Source organism: Lepidochelys kempii, chromosome 2, assembly GCF_965140285.1.
Source record: "Lepidochelys kempii isolate rLepKem1 chromosome 2, rLepKem1.hap1, whole genome shotgun sequence".
NCBI classification, from domain to species: Eukaryota; Metazoa; Chordata; order Testudines; family Cheloniidae; genus Lepidochelys; species Lepidochelys kempii.
Window position 1 is genome coordinate 104,648,710 of NC_136381.1, and position 22,255 is coordinate 104,670,964.

The 22,255-nt window shown below is 39.2% G+C and overlaps 1 protein-coding gene across 2 annotated transcripts in view; it reads left to right on the plus strand.

Annotated features, from left to right (window-relative positions):
- CTDP1 (CTD phosphatase subunit 1) overlaps nucleotides 1-22,255 on the plus strand; it is a 172,855-nt gene that overhangs the window by 120,133 nt on the left and 30,467 nt on the right. The window contains exon 10 of one of the 2 annotated variants that reach the window (XM_073331809.2): nucleotides 18,213-18,362. The exons of the other annotated variant lie outside the window; for it this stretch is intronic. Within the exon in view, the coding sequence (XP_073187910.1) occupies nucleotides 18,213-18,312 (100 nt within the window). The 3' untranslated portion in view covers nucleotides 18,313-18,362. Of the gene's footprint in view, nucleotides 1-18,212; nucleotides 18,363-22,255 lie in introns of those variants that run through there. 2 annotated transcript variants of the gene reach the window in all.

Below are 22,255 nucleotides of genomic sequence, written 5' to 3' on the forward strand. Positions count from 1 at the left end.
CCCTCCTCCCACCCCTGTACCCCATCTCCACAGAGCCGGAGGGGGGGGGAAGAAGGGGCAGGAGGGCAGAAACACGATAGGTCTCAGGACGGAGGGAGCTTGCTGGCAGCTGCTCTTGTCTGAACGTGCTTATCTACTTAAAAGGGCAGTGTACTTAAAGGAGCAATGCGTCTCTCTTTCCCTCTGTCACCTCCCAACACATACTTGTGGTGGTGGTGTTACTTCTTGATACTTCTTTCAAAGTGTGTTGGTTTAGTTTTTTGACTGGTCTATTCATTTCATAATTTTTATTTCTCTTACACTTAAATTTAATTCTTTGAATAATGTGCTCTAAAACACCTAACCTGTCCTGGCTGGAGTAATTATCCCTATGGTAACTTTTTAAAAATATATATTATATCTAGGTTTTTGGTTTCTACTGGTGGCATACATCTGCACATTACCACAATATGGTGCACATAAAATTCATTCTGCACATGGATGGAAAAAATTAGAGGGAACACTATCAACCAATTTTATATTAAAACCAGAGTTAGCATTAAATCATAAACACAATAAAGGAATGCTATATTGAATAGCCCTACATTTGAAGCCCACTAAAACTTAATTTTTCTAAGTCCGCAGCTATATAAAAACAAATAAAGTATTACCTTCAAGATGAGACCATTTATTGTCTTAAAATTCCAACTGATAGAGGTTCAGTATCCATTTACCACCAAATAGTAAAGAATCAAATGTGACGTGAGGATGCTCATTATGCCTTCCCTCTGCTTTCCTTTGGGTTTCCATTTAGATGATTACATTTATAAGAACTTAGATTTCTTAAATCCCACATCAACAACTTAAGTCTGCAGCTGTCATATTGGAGGCAAATACATTTCTCTGTAATGGAAGAGAAATGTAAATTTTAAAGCTGTCAACTTTTGATTGTCTAAATCACCTGTTAAAAAAATTTATTTTTTATCATAACTCGGAGAAATCTTTCTATACAGAGTGAGTTTACTGTAATTGACTGAAGCATCTCAGTCTGTGGGTTAAATGGTAGCTGTGTTGTTGCGGTTCAGTGATGAGACAGAACACAGCTTTATGCAAGCAAACAGGCTGGTCAGTGGAGATGGGCTGTTTTGCCCCCACTGCCTTCCACATTCTCCTTTTATTATATTTCTCCCCCTAAGCATTACACACTGCTACACAAAGGAATGTATGACGTTGATTCATATGCTTAGTTACCATCCTCTATCTACTACAATCCTGGTTCTCAGGCCTTGAGCCCAGGCTAAAGAAACCTCCCACAGTTACTGTCCAAACAATCAAGTTCTCAGGGTTCATATCTAGCCCTTGTCCTTGGATAGAGCAATGTGTGCATTGCTCCTAGGAAACAGTCAGGGTGTGCCCCGCCTGCTTCCAGGTGGAATAGCTAAACATTAACCCTTCACTGTGTGCTTCTGTACATTTTAGTGTCCTATAGTCGTATGTGAATTAGGCCATAAATGAATTCACTGGTATTTTAGTGGTACAAGTGTGTATGTTGGGAAACCACCACATGGTATGACAATGTTGATGCTTTTGAGGAGCGCCGCAGCTGGGACAGCCAGTTTGCTATGGGTTAGTCAGTGTTGAGGAGCTATATAGAAAGCCTCTGTAGGACTTGCTATCCTGGTTTTACACTTAATCTTATATATATGATCACTTAAATTAATCAAGTAAGTTGGTGTGACCGAGTACATGTAAGGGCTACACTAAAAATGCTTACTCGGGCAAACTGCAAGGAATAGTGTAGACAACCCCTGAAATTGCACTGATCTTTTGGTATTAACTGATTTTGGATTGTACAGTCCATCTCTTCGGCTTCTGTCTGCATTTCAGGTAGAGGTGTGATAAACAGCTCAAGCAGAAGTACCTGCATTAGCTTTCATCTAACTGGTTTGTCAAAAATAGAAGTGAGGGTGCAGAAATGCAGGCTTCAGCACAGGCTACTCAAACCTGGCAAACCCTCCTGGGTGTATACTTGCTTTTGCAGCCTGCTCTGAAGTCTTCACCACAATGTCCTCACTTTTCTTTTTAGCAAGACAGCTAGATTAAAACTAGTGTGGATATGTCTACATGAGCTGCTAATCACCTATCTGGTTGCATTTTAGACATAGCCTTAGTTTATTACTAAATATATAATTCTTTATAATAAAACAAAGCAAGACATACATATTTGACCCTCATTCTGCACTATGGTCCCTTTATATCACTTACATGCAAAGGTTTGTGAGCAAGGTGTTACCTGGCCAGGGTTGCCAGGTGTCTGGTTTTTGACCGGAATGCCCTGTCAAAAAGGGACCCTGGCGGCTCCAGTCAGCACTGCTGACCAGGCCGTTAAAAGTCAGGTCGGTTGCACAGTGGTGCTAAGGCAGGCTCCCTGCCTACTACGGCACCGCTTGGCTCCCAGAAGCAGCGGCATGTCCCTCCTCCGGCTCCTATGCGTAGGAGCAGCCGGGGGCTCTGCATGCTACCCCCGCCTGAAGCGCTGGCTCTGCAGCTCCTATTGACCAGGAACCGAGACCAGTTGGCGCTGCGGGGACAGCACCTGCAGACAGGGCAACATGCAGAGCTAACTGTCCACGCTGCCGCACAGGAGTCAGGAGGTGGGAACATGCCACTGTTTCTGGGAGCTGCTTGAGGTAAGCACCTCCTGGAGCCTGCACCCCCTCCTGTGCTCCAACCCCCTGCCCCAGCCTTGATCCCCCTCTCCTCTCCGAACCACTCGATATCAACCTGGAGCACCCTCCTAACTAACTTGAAGGGGAAAGGAGTCCAGGAGAGCTGGCTGTATTTCAAGGAATCCCTGTTGAGGTTACAGGGACAAACCATCCCGATGAGTCGAAAGAATAGTAAATATGGCAGGCGACCAACTTGGCTTAATGGTGAAATCCTAGCGGATCTTAAACATAAAAAAGAAGCTTACAAGAAGTGGAAGGTTGGACATATGACCAGGGAAGAGTATAAAAATATTGCTCGGGCATGTAGGAATGTTATCAGGAGGGCCAAATCGCACCTGGAGCTGCAGCTAGCCAGAGATGTCAAGAGTAACAAGAAGGGTTTCTTCAGGTATGTTGGCAACAAGAAGAAAGCCAAGGAATGTGTGGGCCCCTTACTGAATGAGGGAGGCAACCTAGTGACAGAGGATGTGGAAAAAGCTAATGTACTCAATGCTTTTTTTGCCTCTGTTTTCACTAACAAGGTCAGCTCCCAGACTGCTGCGCTGGGCATCACAAAATGCGGAAGAGATGGCCAGCCCTCTGTGGAGATAGAGGCGGTTAGGGACTATTTAGAAAAGCTGGATGTGCACAAGTCCATGGGGCCGGACGAGTTGCATCCGAGAGTGCTGAAGGAATTGGCGGCTGTGATTGCAGAGCCACTGGCCATTATCTTTGAAAACTCGTGGCGAACCGGGGAAGTCCCGGATGACTGGAAAAAGGCTAATGTAGTGCCAATCTTTAAAAAAGGGAAGAAGGAAGATCCTGGGAACTACAGGCCAGTCAGCCTCACCTCAGTCCCTGGAAAAATCATGGAGCAGGTCCTCAAAGAATCAATCCTGAAGCACTTGCATGAGAGGAAAGTGATCAGGAACAGCCAGCATGGATTCACCAAGGGAAGGTCATGCCTGACTAATCTAATCGCCTTTTATGATGAGATTACTGGTTCTGTGGATGAAGGGAAAGCAGTGGATGTATTGTTTCTTGACTTTAGCAAAGCTTTTGACACGGTCTCCCATAGTATTCTTGTCAGCAAGTTAAGGAAGTATGGGCTGGATGAATGCACTATAAGGTGGGTAGAAAGCTGGCTAAATTGTCGGGCTCAACGGGTAGTGATCAATGGCTCCATGTCTAGTTGGCAGCCGGTATCAAGTGGAGTGCCCCAAGGGTCGGTCCTGGGGCCGGTTTTATTCAATATCTTCATAAATGATCTGGAGGATGGTGTGGATTGCACTCTCAGCAAATTTGCGGATGATACTAAACTGGGAGGAGTGGTAGATACGCTGGAGGGGAGGGATAGGATACAGAAGGACCTAGACCAATTGGAAGATTGGGCCAAAAGGAATCTGATGAGGTTCAATAAGGATAAGTGCAGGGTCCTGCACTTAGGACGGAAGAACCCAATGCACAGCTACAGACTAGGGACCGAATGGCTAGGCAGCAGTTCTGCAGAAAAGGACCTAGGGGTGACAGTGGACGAGAAGCTGGATATGAGTCAGCAGTGTGCCCTTGTTGCCAAGAAGGCCAATGGCATTTTGGGATGTATAAGTAGGGGCATAGCGAGCAGATCGAGGGACGTGATCGTTCCCCTCTATTCGACATTGGTGAGGCCTCATCTGGAGTACTGTGTGCAGTTTTGGGCCCCACACTTCAAGAAGGATGTGGATAAATTGGAGAGAGTCCAGCGAAGGGCAACAAAAATGATTAGGGGTCTGGAACACATGAGTTATGAGGAGAGGCTGAGGGAGCTGGGATTGTTTAGCCTGCAGAAGAGAAGAATGAGGGGGGATTTGATAGCTGCTTTCAACTACCTGAAAGGGGGTTCCAAAGAGGATGGCTCTAGACTGTTCTCAATGGTAGCAGATGACAGAACGAGGAGTAATGGTCTCAAGTTGCAGTGGGGGAGGTTTAGATTGGATATTAGGAAAAACTTTTTCACTAAGAGGGTGGTGAAACACTGGAATGCGTTACCTAGGGAGGTGGTAGAATCTCCTTCCTTAGAGGTTTTTAAGGTCAGGCTTGACAAAGCCCTGGCTGGGATGATTTAACTGGGAATTGGTCCTGCTTCGAGCAGGGGGTTGGACTAGATGACCTTCTGGGGTCCCTTCCAACCCTGATATTCTATGATTCTATGATTCCTGCACCCCCAGCTCCTCATCTCTAGAACCTGCACCCCCAGCCAGAGCCCTCATTCCCCTCCGCACGCCCCAACCCCCTGCCCCAGCCCAGAGCACCCTCCTACACCCAAATCCCTCATCCCCAGCTCCACCCCAGTGAAAATGAGCAAGTGAGTGAGCGTGGGGAGAGTGAGCGACAGTGGGAGGGGGGATGGAGTGAGTGGGGCGGGCCTCAGAGAAGGGGTAGGGCTTCAAAGAAGGGGCGGGGCAAGGGTGTTCGGTTTTGTGTGATTAGAAAGTTGGCAACCCTACCACTGGAGTGCTCAATCAGTCTGGGAGGATCCCCAGGTGGTACAGAGCCATTGTAATGGTTCTGCTTCCCTTTCCTTTACAACCCCTAGCATATTGGGTGTTTATAGATGGGGAGGGGAAGAGGAAGTGGAAGTTGGCAGAGCACCTCTCCTTTCAACTATTCTTGGCTGCCAGTGCAGCCCTGTGGGCTATATACAGCTGGTCATAATATACTGCGCCCTTAAAGCTGATTTCTGAGTTTAATGGCAGCCCTGAAGGTGCAAAATAGGGGAATTAGGTGCCTTATAGACATCTTTTTTGCACTACTTCCTCTGTTTCTCAGTTCAGCTGAAAAACAAGCTTACTCTGTCTGGTATGGAACAATTACATTATTTAAGAAAACCTGTTTTGTCATAAAATCAGCATTGATTGCATGCTGTTGAATCAGATTACTTTATTTTGGGATTATATTACTTTTGCTTTTATTTAAACTATAACTAGTTAATGAGATCTAGTTCTAGTGCCATTTAATTACAGTATCTATGGTATAACTGTTAGCAAGTCCCTTTTCCCATATTTCCTTTTTGATCAAACCATGCTGTGCTGGGTTAGGTCTCAGAGCTTGAACAATTTAAGGTGTTGGGCCAAAACTGCAGAGTTCAGGGTGTCAGCACACTTCAGAACGCAAGTGCAATGTGCTTGCTGGATGCAGCAATGAGATCAATTTGTCCTGGCGTATCCATCCATAATTCAGCATTGTGTACTGAATCCTTTATTGAAAAGGAGTACTTGTGGCACCTTAGAGACTAACAAATTTATTTGAGCATAAGCTTTCATGAGCTACAGCTCACTCCACCGGATGCGTGCAGTGGAAAATACAGTGGGGAGATTTTATATACACAGAAAACATGAAACAATTGTATATAAAATCTCCCTACTGTATTTTCCACTGCATGTATCCGATAAAGTGAGCTGTAGCTCACGAAAGCTTATGCTCAAATAAATTTGTTAGTCTCTAAGGTGCCACAAGTACTCCTTTTCTTTTTGCAGATGCAGACTAACATGGCTGCTACTCTGAATCCTTTATTGTAATTTGAATAGAAAATAAGTAATCAGTACAGCATCTTGTGCAGCCATTCTGGTATTCCCTACTTAAGGGTTACTACTTGCCTTTCAAGGTAATTAATAGCAGGGTTTAGCAGGGAAAACACAGAATACTAAACCCTACAAGGTTAAAGAGCCCTGAGGGGAAATCCTCCCCTTGTAGCAATCAGCTTGGCCACAGACCTCTAGGAACTCCTTATTGCTGAAGTGCAGCAAATAAGATAACCCCCTGTAAATTTGATCAGAGTTCTTGTTTAATTGTGTCAAATTACTAATCAGGTCCAAATCATTTCATAACTTACTCCAGTCATGTTCATTATGATTTATGTGAAAACACATTTCTCTTTATCACTTGTAATTTTAGGGTAAGTGTCCTTCTCATAAACTCTCTATAAAAGATATCAACGTTGTTGATTTTTTATTTTAAATACTGTACTGATAAAAGTCAAGTATTTAAAATGCTTTCTGTAGGCATGGTTACTGTAGTTCATGATCTTTCCACAGAGGACAAGGATTAATACTCAAGACTCTGGTGTGTAATTATTACATTATTTCCTTAAAATTATTGAACTATATATTTTTTAATAGTTCTAAATATACATTCACATTTTCACTAACTTGAGAGAATAAAATTATTTTATATCCTAGTATAGGTTTTGTTTGTGCTGTGGATGCCACTAAATAGGTTGCCAACTGCTCACACAGCTATTTCCTGTTCTAAGTGTAGAAAACTGTGGTAACTCTAGATGAGAGTTGTTGGAAAATGCCATACTGTTAATGGTAACTACTGTATTTAGACTTATGGGTATTGCGCAGCACTCCTGAATTAAGCGTAATATTTTTAATGACTTTATTCAAAAATAATTTTTGAAAGATCCAGAATTAAAAATACCAAACGAAATTTCTGTATATATTGCCCAACTTTGAAGGGATAGATGGATTCCTGTTGTATCATAAATGTAACTTGGCAGGGGAAAATATTCCTGATATTATAAATGAAATTCACAATTGCAGCACCTAGAAGAGTGCTTTAAAATGACTGGAGTGCATCACATTTCTAACAGTCTGTTAACAAACTGGGTTCCTTTTATGTGGAATACGTCAGCAATTTAAAAATTATTGCAGCTTCGGTTAGTTTTTTCCAGTGGCAGTAGTGACACACTCGAGAATGAAATCCAGGATCCTCTTCTGACCACAAGTGTTGCAGTTGGCAGAACATCTTGCTATTTTCACGTGAGCAGGCTATTCTTCAGAATTTAGTGTCACTTCTGTTTGAAAGAGATTTTGGCAAGGGCTTTAAGAGGAGAGGGGCTCTGAGTACGTGCAGCATAATATACTTAACCATTCATTCTTAATTAAGAGAACTGTCAATTTTAAATGAGTGTGCATTGTTAACATTAAAAATAAAGTAGGTACCATTTAGAAACCTGTTTTAATTAAAAGCTCTAGTATTATCCAAAATCCCTACATAGAAGAATTAATACTGTGGCTTTCAGCACTGATAAAAGCTTTCTGAAGTCTCTTAAACTAATCCATTTATTCCTACAGAAGATAACATTCTGGATTCCTACTCCAAAATGCTCTACTGTCAGTAAGATCAAAGGGAAATCCTTTGAGTCCTATCAAATTAACCGTTTGGCACTAATTGCCAGCAGTGTTTGCAAACCGGAATATTGACGATACTGGTGCCAGAGGGTTAAATACAGCAAATAGCAGGAGAAGCTGTCTAACAAATGCTTTAATATTGTATATTGAAAAGCAGTAATATACAGTAAATCAGCATTTGGTATTAAAATATAATTTCTTAATTCAGTGTCTTTGCATAATTATAGAGAAATATATATAAAATTATACTGTGTCTCGCATGCTCTCTGACTAGTGCTCTGAGTGGCATTCATTAATGACTTTATTTGGAGCCCTGGTTAACCCTTCTTGGCTATAAGGGTACAACAGAGGCAGTTAGAGTAGATTTTCTGGTGTTTGACATGATCTTCGATGTAAAATGGAATCTGATGCAGTGTTGTGAGAAGTTGAAAAGAGTTATTGCAGAACTGTGGCCTGTTAATGAGTTTACGGAGAAACATTAAAACATTTAATGTTTTAACATTTAAAACATTTGTCCAAACTGAACTTCTTACAATTTGCTCAACCATAAATCAAAATACAGTAGTATTCAGGAGCTTGTCATCTGTGAGATCTTTGCAGACCTATTCAGCCAACAAGAGCTAGAAAGAAAAATGGATGAAATAGGTCTTCTGAAATAAATGAATTCTTCTCAAAAATGGCCTCTATGAATATTTTATATAGACTTACTGTCTTGGGTACAGGTGCATACAGAACAGGAAATGCATAGGACAGTGTTAAGTTAATTAACTTTTAACCTTCCCCCAGTTTTTTTGACCCTTTTGATACAGTATGTGGTTTTGTATATACTTTTTGGACTTGGACGCATCTGACTTGATTTTATACCTATTTTGGTGTGCTTGTAGTAATAGCCAGGTTAATACATTTTAATCTAGTTTAAATTTTAGAGTTCTGGTACTTCAACTATTAAATTCTTAGCCATGGTTTAACATGCATTAATTAACATGTTAACTAATACCATTATAAATTCTAGTGTAGACACTACAAAAATATTTGTTCTGCAGTACAGATGTCTTGCTAGTTGTGTTTATCCTCAAATGTTTGTCCTGTATATGCATCAGGATTTACAGTTGTGTTAGTGTAACTCTCACACCTTCTGAGTGTGCTGTTCTGTCCCAGATATTGGCACTGAGACCACTTACAGATTAATGAGTTTACTCTACAGCCTTAGCTAATAGCCATATGGCTTTTAGCTCATGCAGTAAAGGCTCATGCACTAAGCTCCAGAGGCCCCAGATTTGAAGCTGCCCACTGACAACTGGGGTCTGTTCGTGTTACAAGTTGGGGCTCATCCAGGATTTCAACTGGGAAGTCTCTGAAGCTCGGGACACGCTTCCTCAGCTAAGGAAAGTATGTAGCCCACATACATCCTGGGTGTGGTGTTCTGTCCCATCTAGTGGCACCAAGACTATGTAGAGAGAGAGAGATTAATGAGTCTGATCTACAGCCTTAGCTAAGTGCCCTATGGCTTTTAGCTCATACAGTAGAGGCTCATGCACTAAGCTCCAGAGGTTTTAGCTTCAGTACCACTGTTAGCCGATGGCCAAGGATGTTTGGTGAGGTGCCAGCTATGCCCGTTTTATACCATCCGTGACTTTAACCGCTAGGACGCACTGTCCCTTCGCGGCGGGCAGCCCGGGCTAGGCTGACGGGTGCCCCAAGGTCCTAAACACCCGTGACTTTAACTGCTAGAGCTCAGAGCTCCTTCGCAGTGGGCAGTCAGGATTGACTGACAGGCGCCCCAAGAGTTTGCCCCGTGGAGGCGGCACAACTCAACGCTAGGCTCTTAGTACTCTCACCTAATGGCCAGGCTTTATAGCCAAAACGGATGAGGTTCTTTAATTGTGTTGGCTGCTTTACAGTAAACCAGAGAAACAAGTCAGGCTTATGCACAAATGGTTACCAAAATTTATTAAACTAGATTCTAATCATGTGGTTACAAAATTGCTAGTGCCTACTTATTTAAATGTAGAGATGTTACACACACAAACAAGTTACAAAACTGAAGCCACAATCCCAAAGAAAGAAAACAAAGTATAGAGCTCTATTTCAAAATATGTGTACACTAAAGATAGGAGATCAGGTGTGGGTGCTTCTTACCCTCCTTGCGTCTCTCGATTCCAGCGGTGCCAAGCCAGGATCGGTCACTCAATTCCACGGAAAGACAAATAAGGGACAAGGCTTAGGGACCCTCTTAGCTGCAGAAGCCTTGGGAGGCTGTCACTTATCTGACCAGCAGATAGATAATGAAAAGCACTCAAAAATCATGGTGCTGTAGGTCCCCTACTTATACCTCTGTACTCCTTTATTCTCTTTCTCCTTTCTTCTGCCAAATTGGGGCTGGTCTGTCTGGGCGACGCCAGCTCTCGCAAGAGTAGTTTACACTTGCAAGGGAGAGAAACAATAAGTTTCAACTACTGGACATTCCTTTTATTAGGGTAAATATTTTCCCACCTAGGATATTGGGGTGTGTGCATCACGCTATTTAGTAGGGGCTAAGAGCCATGTCTGTCACAGCTTCTTTGTCTGCTGTGAGCCTAATCGTTGTATATGTTCCCAGAGGCACATTGTAGCAGCACACCTGTGCTTCTCACAGCTTCAAAGGCTGTGCTGGAATTGATGTTAAGTGCCCTGTTGTTTTGGCTCCCTTGTGTTCCCAGCAATGCTGGTCTGAGAGGCGGGGCTGTCTGTCTGGCTACATACCACCCACTGACAATCGATCGGGGTCTGTCGGTGTTACATTAGCACTTTAAAATTCTATTAAAAAATCTAGTGTCACTATACCCTTGGTATATATCATTCTGAAATACTAAAGACCCCTTGTTTCCTTTCAAAATTAGGACAAATAATATTTGAAACGTGCTGTCCCTCGTGCTATATATATTGATCACAATTTACTTTGTCTATTTCTGATGTGACATTTTCTCATCTATCTTCTCTTTAAATTTTCTAATACATAGAACATTATTAATATTAACTTACTGGACAGAGGACGGTTGTGCTGGGATAACATAGTTGTGACGCTTGTCTTATTTTCTTTGGGTATCTTTGCTTCATATAAAGTAGGTAGCCTTGGAGTGAAAATACTATACAACGTGTGATTTCTTTTTTTTCTTTCTAATCTTTGTAGAAATGTTTAGATATTGTGGTAATGGATGCATGAGGGATCTATTCCAAATGTTCATCAATGCTGTGGAGCTTGACTATTAATCAGAATTTGCACTGGTTTCTTAAATAGAGTTCATAGAATTTGAAATGTGCAGCAATCTAAAGGTGTAGAGCATTAAACAAATTCTGGTCACAAGAAAAGTCACTATCATTAGCTTGTTATATAAAACACTCAATTTTCTTTTATTTAGGGGGAGATTTCTAATGCACAAAGAGGAGTTAAGGGACTGGGAACTTGGTACCTAATTCTTCTTTTTGGCCTTGAAAATCTCACCCCCTATCCCAAAGTAACAGCTACCATTCTGTAGTAATTATAATACTTTTACCTTAGGGAAGTATTTTCCTAACATCCATCAGTTTAGTTATTTGGATTAAGATGTGAACAATGATGAACTTCTCTAGAACCTGCATTATTTATGTACTGATATAATGTCCCCTTCTATTTTGTCCCCTCTGTAAACAGTCCTAGTCTCCAATATTTTGCTCGATATAAGATCACACAGCAACAAAACTGTACTATAAATTTAAACCAATGTTGATTCATACAGCAAAATAAAATTCAGCATAAGTACCTAACTCTACATTTATTTTGACACTACAATAGTCATTTGGGCTCTACAGTACTATTCATCGCCACGTTTGCTGTCAGTAAATAGGCGTATGCAGTTTCAAGATTCCAATTGTATAGTCAGTTTTCTGGCCGTAACCATACTTCTAAAAATCATTTTCATGTTATGGTCTGGTCAAAAACAATAGAGTGTGCTGTGTGTTACACAAGAGAAATTAACTTTAGACAGTTGCTAAAGTGATTTCTTCAGGGTCAGCACAAGACTTGTGATACAGAACAAAGTCTGTGAAATAGAACTATGTGCACTTCAGCTCTGATAGACAGATTAATTGTATTAAAATATGACACACAAACTTGAGATCCCAAGTTTGAACCATACAAAAAAAATTCTGCCCTCAGAATAATGACTAACAGTTTGTCCTCTTAAAAGTTTAAACTTTGCAAGTTATGCACCATGACACTGTTACAAGAAAATATATTGTCCAAAAATTTGAGTCACTGTAGGGAACTTTAAAAGTGCAGGTGCCCTCTGACTCTTTAAAAATGTTACTGTTATTTACATAACAGGCTTGTAGTTGACTTCACTCAGATGGAATGCATGAGAATAAATGAAAAAGCCACAATGCCCAAGATAAGGTGTATTAATATTTTAAGTGTGGTTGGGCACACTGCAACATCCTTTTATATGATTTCAGTATTGTCTTGAATGCCAGTTTTGGGACATTTTATACTGTTTCATCAATAAGGCATTACGGATATAGCTTCAATGTCATTAATGGCTGCACAGTAAAAGGATGACTTCTGTATTTATACTTCTCATTTAGAGTTTTCTTTGCACCATTCATCATCTTGCATATTAAATTATATGCATTCAAGCCCTTCAATCTTTGTGTATGGTAGTGGAAATACTACATTTGCATGACAGAATGATTAGTAGTTCTGTCTTCTCATTATAGTTAGGTTAAGCTTTGTTGTCTTTAGTTGTTTATTGCTCAAGTCATTTTTCTTTAAAGCTATTAAAGAATAAAAATGCCCTTTATAAAAAAGTTCCCTTGTCAGAGAGTCGTCTTGATATTTCCAATTATCAACAAAAGTCCAGGGTTCGCTGTTAATTTTTATGCTATATAAGTAAACTGCTAATTACAGATGCTATATGTATTTTCATGGGGGAGGAGAAGAGAATAGAGGCGAAACCAAAAGAACACTTAATTGGTTTTTGGTCCTTCAGTTCATTTTGTTAAAAGAAATTTGGTTCTTTTAGCTCTTCACAGCAAACAGAAAAACATAAAAGCTTGGTCCTTCCTTCCAAATTTGAAAAATCAGCTACTATTCTGACTATAATCTGTTCTGCAGCTATCCAGTTACAGTATCTTCTTGTAACCAAAAAAAAAAAACCCCACTAGCTTCTATTTTACGCAGAGTGTTTTAAATACAAGCAACATAGTCTAGAGAAGTAAATGAAGTTTTCTTGTACCAAAGGAGGGGAGGACCCACAGAATTTGTTTTATTTTTCTGCATAAGATCGTTGCATTTTGCACTGAAATGAAACCTATTTATAAAAATGTAATATCTTTATTTTTAGTAGCATAACTTAAAGTATGCTTTCTCTCTCCATTGATCTAGTGGGTCCAGCTGAGGGAGATAATAAGTTAGAAAACACATGGGGTCTTTCATATTAATCTCCTTGCCATACATTCCACCCAGACATAAACTATTCATCTTTTTAAAATGTTCCCTTGCCTATTTTTAGTGCATTGTTCACCTTGGTTGGTGTCTGTCTCCTTTGTTCTGGAAAGTCTTTCTTCTTGGAAAAATATGACAATTTAATAAAAATATGGTCATTAAGAGAAACCATGCTAATTACTTTACTGCAATGTCTATAAGGCACATCATCTTGGTAGCTGTAGCTCTTAAATTTACATGATTGAGGAGTTGCTAAATTTCCATATGTGTTCTCTTAGATCCTGGCTCTGTTTGAAAATCTTAGTCTTTTTTACCCTCATTTTTCTTTTGCATTAACTTCACTTGTACTGAAATGTGTTTACTGGGAAATGGGAGCTGAGCCATCATTCACCATTTTTTCCATACAGAATTAAAGTGGTTTCTATAATGGTCCAAAGAGAATACATAGAAAAATGAGTTGATGCACCTTTTTTTAAACACATTTTTTAGTTAAGCTCTGAATAGCATTTGTTTATGGAAATAGCTTTATTGATTGGCTTATACTTCACTTACTAAGTTGTCTCTGAATCTTTTTGTCCTTAATACTAAATCATATATCTCCTTGGCATTTAATATTTTGTATTAACAGTATTGTACTCGAGTAGTTTTCCATCTTATTTATCTCTTTTTTGCAACTAATCTGTTCAGCTTGTTTTTATCTTTGCATTTACGCAGGAACAGTTCTAGTCTTATATAACTTTTTTTCTCTTTCAAAAAGAACTCCAAATGCCTCATTTATGGACTGATCTCATCCATTTTGTTTCTCAATTCTGTGCAGGGTCCCTAGCAAAATTGTGCAAAACACCATTTGTAAATAATTTACACAGTTAGTATACATCATAAATTTTTTTAAATAAAAATTGATTGACAATTCTGTTTGCTGTCATAGATGAAAAGCTGAAAAGCAATGAGAAAACTAGGATACATTGTAAATGATTCAGGCAATACATATGCTTTTGGGTACACTCATATGAATGCATGCAGAGTATATTTAAACCCTCTAGAGTTCAACCTGCAGCTCAGCTGACTTTGTCTCATAACCAGTAACTTGATCTTTTGCCTGAGGACTGACCAGTAGTTTAAATAGTGTTGACATCTGATGGCACAATCTCACAACCATCCTTCCTGTTTCATTTCCCATCAAGCAAAGGGATGGCTCTGTATGTGCAAGCTCAGTGTAAATGTAATAGGGGATTTGGGGTTTTGGTTAGAATTATTGGGCTGGATCTTGCTCTCATTTAAGTCAATGGCAAGACTACCATTGATTTCTGTGGTGCTGGATCAGGTCCACAACACTTTGTATGGAAAAGTTCTTGTGACACGTGACCAGAAAGGGTTAAGCATCCTGCAGGATGAATGACTCAAATTCATCCCTTAAAGACATATGGGGAGATAATGTTTGTTTTTGTGTCGTTCCATGTATATTGGTAGTGGTCAACAATGTAATCAACAGTCCCTGTCTATGCTGTTAATTCAGAGATCAAAAGAACAATTTAACATTTAAATGAACTGTAAACATAGGATGTGGCTGTATTCATCTCTTTGAAATACAGCAAATCATCTGCGAATGGTGGAACAATAGGCAATTGCCTTATGTTAATCTGTGTGAATAATTACTGGGCAATGCTTAGGAAATAAACCTACTTCAAAGTCGCCCTGATTGCCTATTGTTTACCCAGGACTGTATGGTCAAGTGTATGCTAGAATTTTGTATAGAAGACCCGTGGGTCCTGATCCTGTCATCTCAGATCTGCTTAAGCTTCATCAGGGGAAGTTTGAGTCACAAGATTGAGATCCCAGTTTAACTGAAACACCCTGAATATGATATTGGACATTTGACTGTAACCTATGGATTAAATTCTAAAAGAACTCTTTGCAGCTACAAAGCTCACCATCTCTGCTATGAATCTGAACCTCACGAATTGAACTCATGTCTGTATGTATATTGATCTTTTAACCATGCTCTCTCTCTCTGTTCTTTTTTTAATAAATTTTAGTTTAGTTAATAAGAATTAGCTGTAAGCGTATATTTGGTTAAGATCTGGAGTATTCACTAATCTGGGAGGTAATGTGTCCAGTCCTTCGGGATTCATACAGCCTTTTTTGTATGATTAAGATTTTCATTAATCCTCCTCATGTCTGACTGGGGTGACTAGGTGGAGGCCTGAGGCTGGGTTACTTTAAGGGAACTATGCTGTTGACTTCTGAGTAACCAGTGAGATATAACAGAAACTGTTCTGTGCTGACTTGGTAAATCTAAGTATTGGAATATCTGCCATTTTGGGGGATTGCCTGCCCCATTCTTCGCAGTTCACCCTAATGGAGTGACCTCAGCTGTCTCTCCTGGGATTCCAGTCACAGTTATATTTACAAAGCTGTATATGCAGAATATGCTGTATTGTGTAAATTGAGTGAAACTAGATTTTTTCTAATGGCATTTTAGTAAAAAAATTTTAAATTCTTTACTGGAAAGTAGTAGGGCTGTCAAGCAATTTTAAAAAATGTATCGCGATTAATTGCATGTTAATAATAGAATTCCATTTATTTAAATATTTTTGGATGTTTTCTACATTTTCCGTTATTTCAATTAGAACACAGAATACAAAGTGTACAGTGCTCACTTTATATTTATTTTTGATTACAAGTATTCGCACTGTAAACAAAATAAATAGGTGAATTGCAAAATTCTAATACAAGTACTGTAGTGCAGTCTCTTTACCATAAAAGTTGAACTTACAAATGTAGAATTCTGTACAAAAAAAAGCATTCAAAAATAAAACGTAAAATTTTAGAGCCTGCAGGTCCACTCAGTCCTACTTCGTGTTCAGTCAATCACTCAGACAAACAAGTTTAAATTTGTTTACATTTGCAGGAGATAATGCTGCCCGCTTCTCTTTTACAATGTCATCTGAAAGTGAGATTGTGCATTCTTGCGGCACTGTTGTAGCCAGCGTCGCAAGATATTTACATGCCAGGTGCGCTAAAGATTCGTATGTCCCTTCATGCTTCAACCACCATTCCAGAGGACAAGCGTCCATGCTCATGACCGTTTTTGCTTGATAACAGTCCAAAGCAGTGCAGACCGACGCATGTTCATCCTCTGAGTCAGATGCCACATGCAGAAGGTTGATTTTCTTTTTTGGTGGTTCGGATTCTGTAGTTTCCACATCGGAGTGTTGCTCTTTTAAGACTTGTGAAAGCATGCTCCACACCTCGTCCCTCTGAGATTTTGGAAGGCACTTCAGATTCTTAAACCTTGGATCGAGTGCTGTAGCAATCTTAAGAAATTTCACACTGGTACCTTCTTCACGTTTTGTCAAATCTGCAGTGAAAGTGTTCTTAAAATGAACAACCTGTGCTGGGTCATTATCCGAGACTGCTGTAACATGAAATATATGGCAGAAAGCGGGTAAAACAGAGAAGAGGACATACAATTCTCTCCAAGGAGTTCAGTCACAAATTTAATTAACACATTATTTTTTTAATGAGCATCATCAGCATGGAAGCATGTCCTCTTGCCGAAGGATGAAGGGGCTTACGAATGTTTAGCATATCTGGCACGTAAATACCTTGCAATGCCGGCTACAAACGTACCAGGAAAAGGCCCATTCTCACTTTCTGGTGATGACATAAATAAGAAGAGGGCAGCATTATCTCCTGTAAACATAAACTTGTTTGTCTTAGCAATTGGCTGAATAAGCAGGACTGAGTGGACTTGTAGGCTCTGAAGTTTTACATTGTTTTGTTTTTGAGTGCAGTTATGTAATAAAAAAAATCTACATATATAAGTTTCATTTTCACAACAAAGAGATTCCACTACAGTACTTGTATGAGGAGAATTGAAAAATACTCTTTTGTTTCATTTGTACAATGCAAATTTGTGTAATAAAAAATAATATACACTTTGATTTACATTACAACACAGAATACAATATATATGAAACTGTAGAAAAACATCCACAATGTTTAATTCGTATTCCATTATTTGACAGTGCGATTTAAAACTGCAATTAATTGTGATTAATTTTTTTAATTGCAGTAAATTTTTTTGAGTTAATCACGAGTTAACAGTGATTAATTGACAGCCATACTGGAAAGTGTTCTATTGGCGGACCTCTGTTTTATAGTGGTTCCTTTTTACTTCCTCAATGGAAATGAACCTTGTAGGCTTTATGTATAAAATAAGCTCATTCAGGAAGAAAACAAATTCTTTAAAGATACTGTATACTCAGAATTCTCGCTCCTGAGTCTCTCACTTCCGGGGTAAGACTTGAGTGAGTATCTTGTGCATAACCTTCAAGGAATCAGAATTATAGATGAGTGAATTCCCTTCACCGAGTCCATAGCTCCCATTGGCCGGGAACTGTGGCCAATGGGAGCTGCGGGGGTGGTGCCTGTGGGCAGGGGCAGCGCGTGGAGACCCCCGGTTCCCCCCGCCTAGGAGCCACTGCCAGAGGGACGTGCCAGTCACTTTTGGGGAGCCACTGGATGTAAGCACTGCCCAGCCAGAGCCAGCACCCTTCATCCCCTCCCACATCCCAACCTCAGCCCAGAGCCCACACCCAAACTCCCTCCCAGAGCCTGTATGCCCTCCTGCACCCCTGCCCCAGCCTGGTGAAAGTGAGTGAGGATTGGGGAGAGTGAGCAACAGAGGGAGCGGGGGCATGGCCTTAGAAGGGCAGGGGCAGGACAGCTAGGGGGTCTCTGAAAAATTTAAAATCAAAATGGGAGTCCTCGGGTTAATAAATTTTGAGAACCACTGAACTAGAGCATATCTTTTAGTAAAACATCCAGTCTTGATTTTAAAATTGCCTGAGAATTCACCGCAGCCCAATTTTCCATTTTTCCTAACAGGACACCTAGTGTCTTTCGTAAAGTTACACCAATGAGGAAAAAAAGAGAGACAAAGGTACATAAGAGATGTCATAGGCATTGTTTCTCAAAACTGAATTAAACTGAAGTGACATTGGAGAAATGCAGAGGAGGACATCAGCTTTATATTTGTTGGGTTTATCTATTTTTAGTTATTCATTTGAGCTAAGGAAATTCATTGTCACTTTACAGATATGGTATCCTGGTTATCCTCTCTCCTAATTATAGAGGTGGTGCTGAGCATGTAATACTAAATAATTGAGTGTCCAACCTTGCACAATTGCTTAATGAAACAAACCATGTGTTTCTGCATTAATGGAATGAGTTTTTTAAAAAAACTGTTCCCCAAAATAAAAAGTTTTGATTTCTAAGCAGTTCAATTGAACTAAATATGCACAATTTGGAAAAATTGTTAGTTCCTATTAAGGAGAGCAACAGTGAATTAAATTTAGGACCTATGGAATTAGGGCTTAATCTAACCTAGCAGGACTTCCACAAAAATCTGCATCAGCTGGAAAACACAAATGAGTTCGTTCAAAAAGTCAGTTACCATTTTCTGCCTCTTAGACCTTTGAACAAAGGGGATGTTTCTTTCTTGTGACACACATTCTAGTTACTCTGTTTAAAACATATCTTTAAAAAGGTTGTGTCGAAAGGTAGATATGTTTTGTCCTAGAGTGAAAATTTGTCCAAATTTATTTTGGAAATTATATTTCTAAACATCTATAAATAAACATGTTGATATATGGGAAAGTGCCAGGAGTTATTTTTAAAGAGGTTTATTTTTTAGGAGCATAAATGTTTTGATGATGCTGTGTTCCATAGTCTTGTAGTTTGTGTTATATGCACATACTGCTCCGACGAAAAAAAACAACCTCTTAGCATGGCTTAAATTAGATGTTTGAGGATCATCAGCTTCATGGAGACAAGTTACATTGTAGTAATAATAAAAACATCAGTAGGACCAGCCAAAAACGGCCACTGCATCATAATTACATAGCAGGTCATTGATTTTTAATACTGTTTTTCAGGAGGAATGCTCTAGCCCCAAGTAAAAATTAAACTGCCACATCTTGATGAAAATTATTTTCTCCCTTAATTTGCTCCTACATCACATCTGATTGAGCTACTCTTCCTTATGGGGATTTTAGAGAGAGAAACCTCATCTGATTTCCTGTAAGCCTTCAAATCTGATTTCTGTGTTTTTGTCACGTGTCAGTTTCAAGAAAAGGAGGCATTCAGTTCAGTTTCTCCTTTCTTCCTGTGTTTTCAATTTTCACCTGTATAGCCATGCTGTAGTGATGTTTTATTCTGTCTCTCTAACATACGCAGATCAAAAATATTCCCATTGGAATAAATACATAGGCTTAATTTATCTATCCACATAGGAATGAAGCAAAAATGTTTGCCCTTACCAAGTTTAAGGTGTTATATATCATAATATTATGTAAACTGCTCCAGCAGGTATTCCGAAAACTTAACTACTCAAGGAGTGTAATCATTATATTAGTCAATAATTGGACTGTAATTATTATGATTTCTCAATTAGGTTATGCATTTTGCCTCTGGTTTTTAGACAAAGATCTATGGAAATAGTGTGTAGTATACTACTGCTTTAATCAGTGTATAAATTGAGCTGTATAGCATTCCATTCAGAGCAATTTAAATCATTTATTTTAATAACTTTTCCATTTGTACTTCAGTTATTTTCTAAAGAAACGTGCATTCTCATGGATTGATTATAACATTTAAAACATGTTGATTCACAACTAAACAGAGCCTTTACACTAGATTTGGTACATCTTTTTGCTACCTAAGAGGGTACGTTATAACTATATACATTTATTTAAGCAATTATATAGCTTAATTAATTTTTTTTCAGACTTTTATTAATTGTACTTTTTTAGTATGTTAGAAAATCATGAATGATATATTGCTTATTTACTAGATAATTAACTTTTTGCTCTTGATTTGTGCTAACCTACATTAAGATGGTAACTGGAATTTTTAAACACACAGAAGAGCATATAAGATTTATATAAGATTTAACAAACAAAACAACCCTAAATGTGGTGGATACATAAACATCCCTTATCAAAACAGGTTTCACATTTACAAATGGTTTACAAATAAATTTGTAAATATTTACAAATAAATAAAAGGAACAGAGGAATTAACTGTAGTCAGTGAATTAAACTGACTATTGCGGGTCAGCCTGGGAAAACTTTCAAATATGCCTAAGTGAAAGTGACTGGAGCTTAAATTCCTACTACCCTAAGTTTCTTGAAAAGGAGACAAGTCTCCTAAGTTATTTAGGCTGACCTTCAGATTTCTAAAACTGGTAGATGTTATCCCCTCCCTCCCCATTTTTATTCATTGACTGGAAGAGAGAGACAAGTTTTCCTGATTTTTTTCAGCTCCCAATCAATTTCTCATCTTTGAGTGAATTAGTCCAAAAGGAAAAAAAATATTCTCTGTGCCTTCAGAAGAGGCTGCTGCTCTCGAAAGCTGGTATAGCACTTCAACAAACTCTGTTTCTAGGTGCTTAGCTAGTGCCTTCCACCAGTTCAGTGGTGTGGCTTTCTTTGAAACGTCGGCAAATATGTCCTGCTTGAATGGTTCACCTCCAGCCCTGAAATTTATTATGGTTGGCATGACTGATTGGGTAATTATTAGATGCCGATGCCATTGCAGCAACTTCTTCAATTAGACCTCTACCCTGGTACTTTGGGTTGAGACTAATAGCAAGAAAATGAGGTGGAGTTAAGTGTTTGATCTATTTGCTTCTTTACTGCCTACAATTCAGCTTTGTTGTTGGGGATTTCTTTCTTTGATATCTCTTGAAGTTCTTTCCAAATTTCAGCAGCATCAGCAATATAGCAGCAATCTTTCTGTGGTTTGTCCACAGGTATGGAAATAGGTTTCAATATGTTTAATATATCTTCTACGTTTCTCTTTAATATGATGTGGACTGTTTTGGCTGTGATAGTTCCATCTATTTTGTCATGATTTTCTTCCCAAAATGTCAGCAGAATAGGCCAGGTCTTAATAAATAGCTCAACATAGTCAATCACTGAATTCCATCTTACATCTTGGAGGAGAATTAGTTTGGATCCTCCTCCCCCCTTCAGTGAAACTGAAGCAACCTGGCTGTTGTGGAAGTATTTTGCAATTTCCGGAGTTGTACTTAAGTTTTTGGCTAAAAGATGCATCAGATGAGCATTGCACCCATATGTTATAAGTTCCAGGTTTCCTTCGTTATCTTCTTCTATATTTCTTCTCATCTTTGCTACATTTGCAGCATTGTCTGTAACAAACTATACACTTGACACTTGAATTTTTGTTCAGTTTGTCACAGTTTTACTGCTACTTCTAAGGGAATGGGCATTCCCTGATGTATCACTTGTTTCTGTAAACTAGACAACTCCATCTTTTCTTGTCACACAAGCACTTTGTACTTGATCATTGTGTACATTGCTCCACCCATCAAGACTCAAATTATCGAATTTCCCATCAATGTTTTTTGCACACTGTTCAACTTCCTTCTTAGACACTGTATCCAGCAACCTTCCAGTAATGTCTGCTGTGCCAGGTAGAATGTAGCCTGGTCGTAACGATTGAACCAGGTCCATGAAATGTAAGTTCTGAACAAGACAAAAGGGACAATTTGCATAAATAAACTGAGCAATCTTTTCATCAGTGGAGTCTTGATGGAATTTTCTGGTCCTGATTACAAACTCATCCATGGTTTTAGTGGATGATGAAAGACTTTGTTGTTGAGATACAGGTGATTAAATTTAGTGAGTTTATCATTGTTGTTGAGATACAGGTAACTAAATTTAGTGCAGCACTGCTGGTGGCACTAGCAGATGACTCTTAAATTGGAGACATTGCAGATGATGGATGTTCATAACCCTCTATGTCTAAGCTGGACCCTGAAAAAAGATGGGTTTAAAAAAAATCACTTTCATTCACTATTACTCAGTGCACTACTTTAAAAAAAAATTAGACTGTAAAGGAGTCCT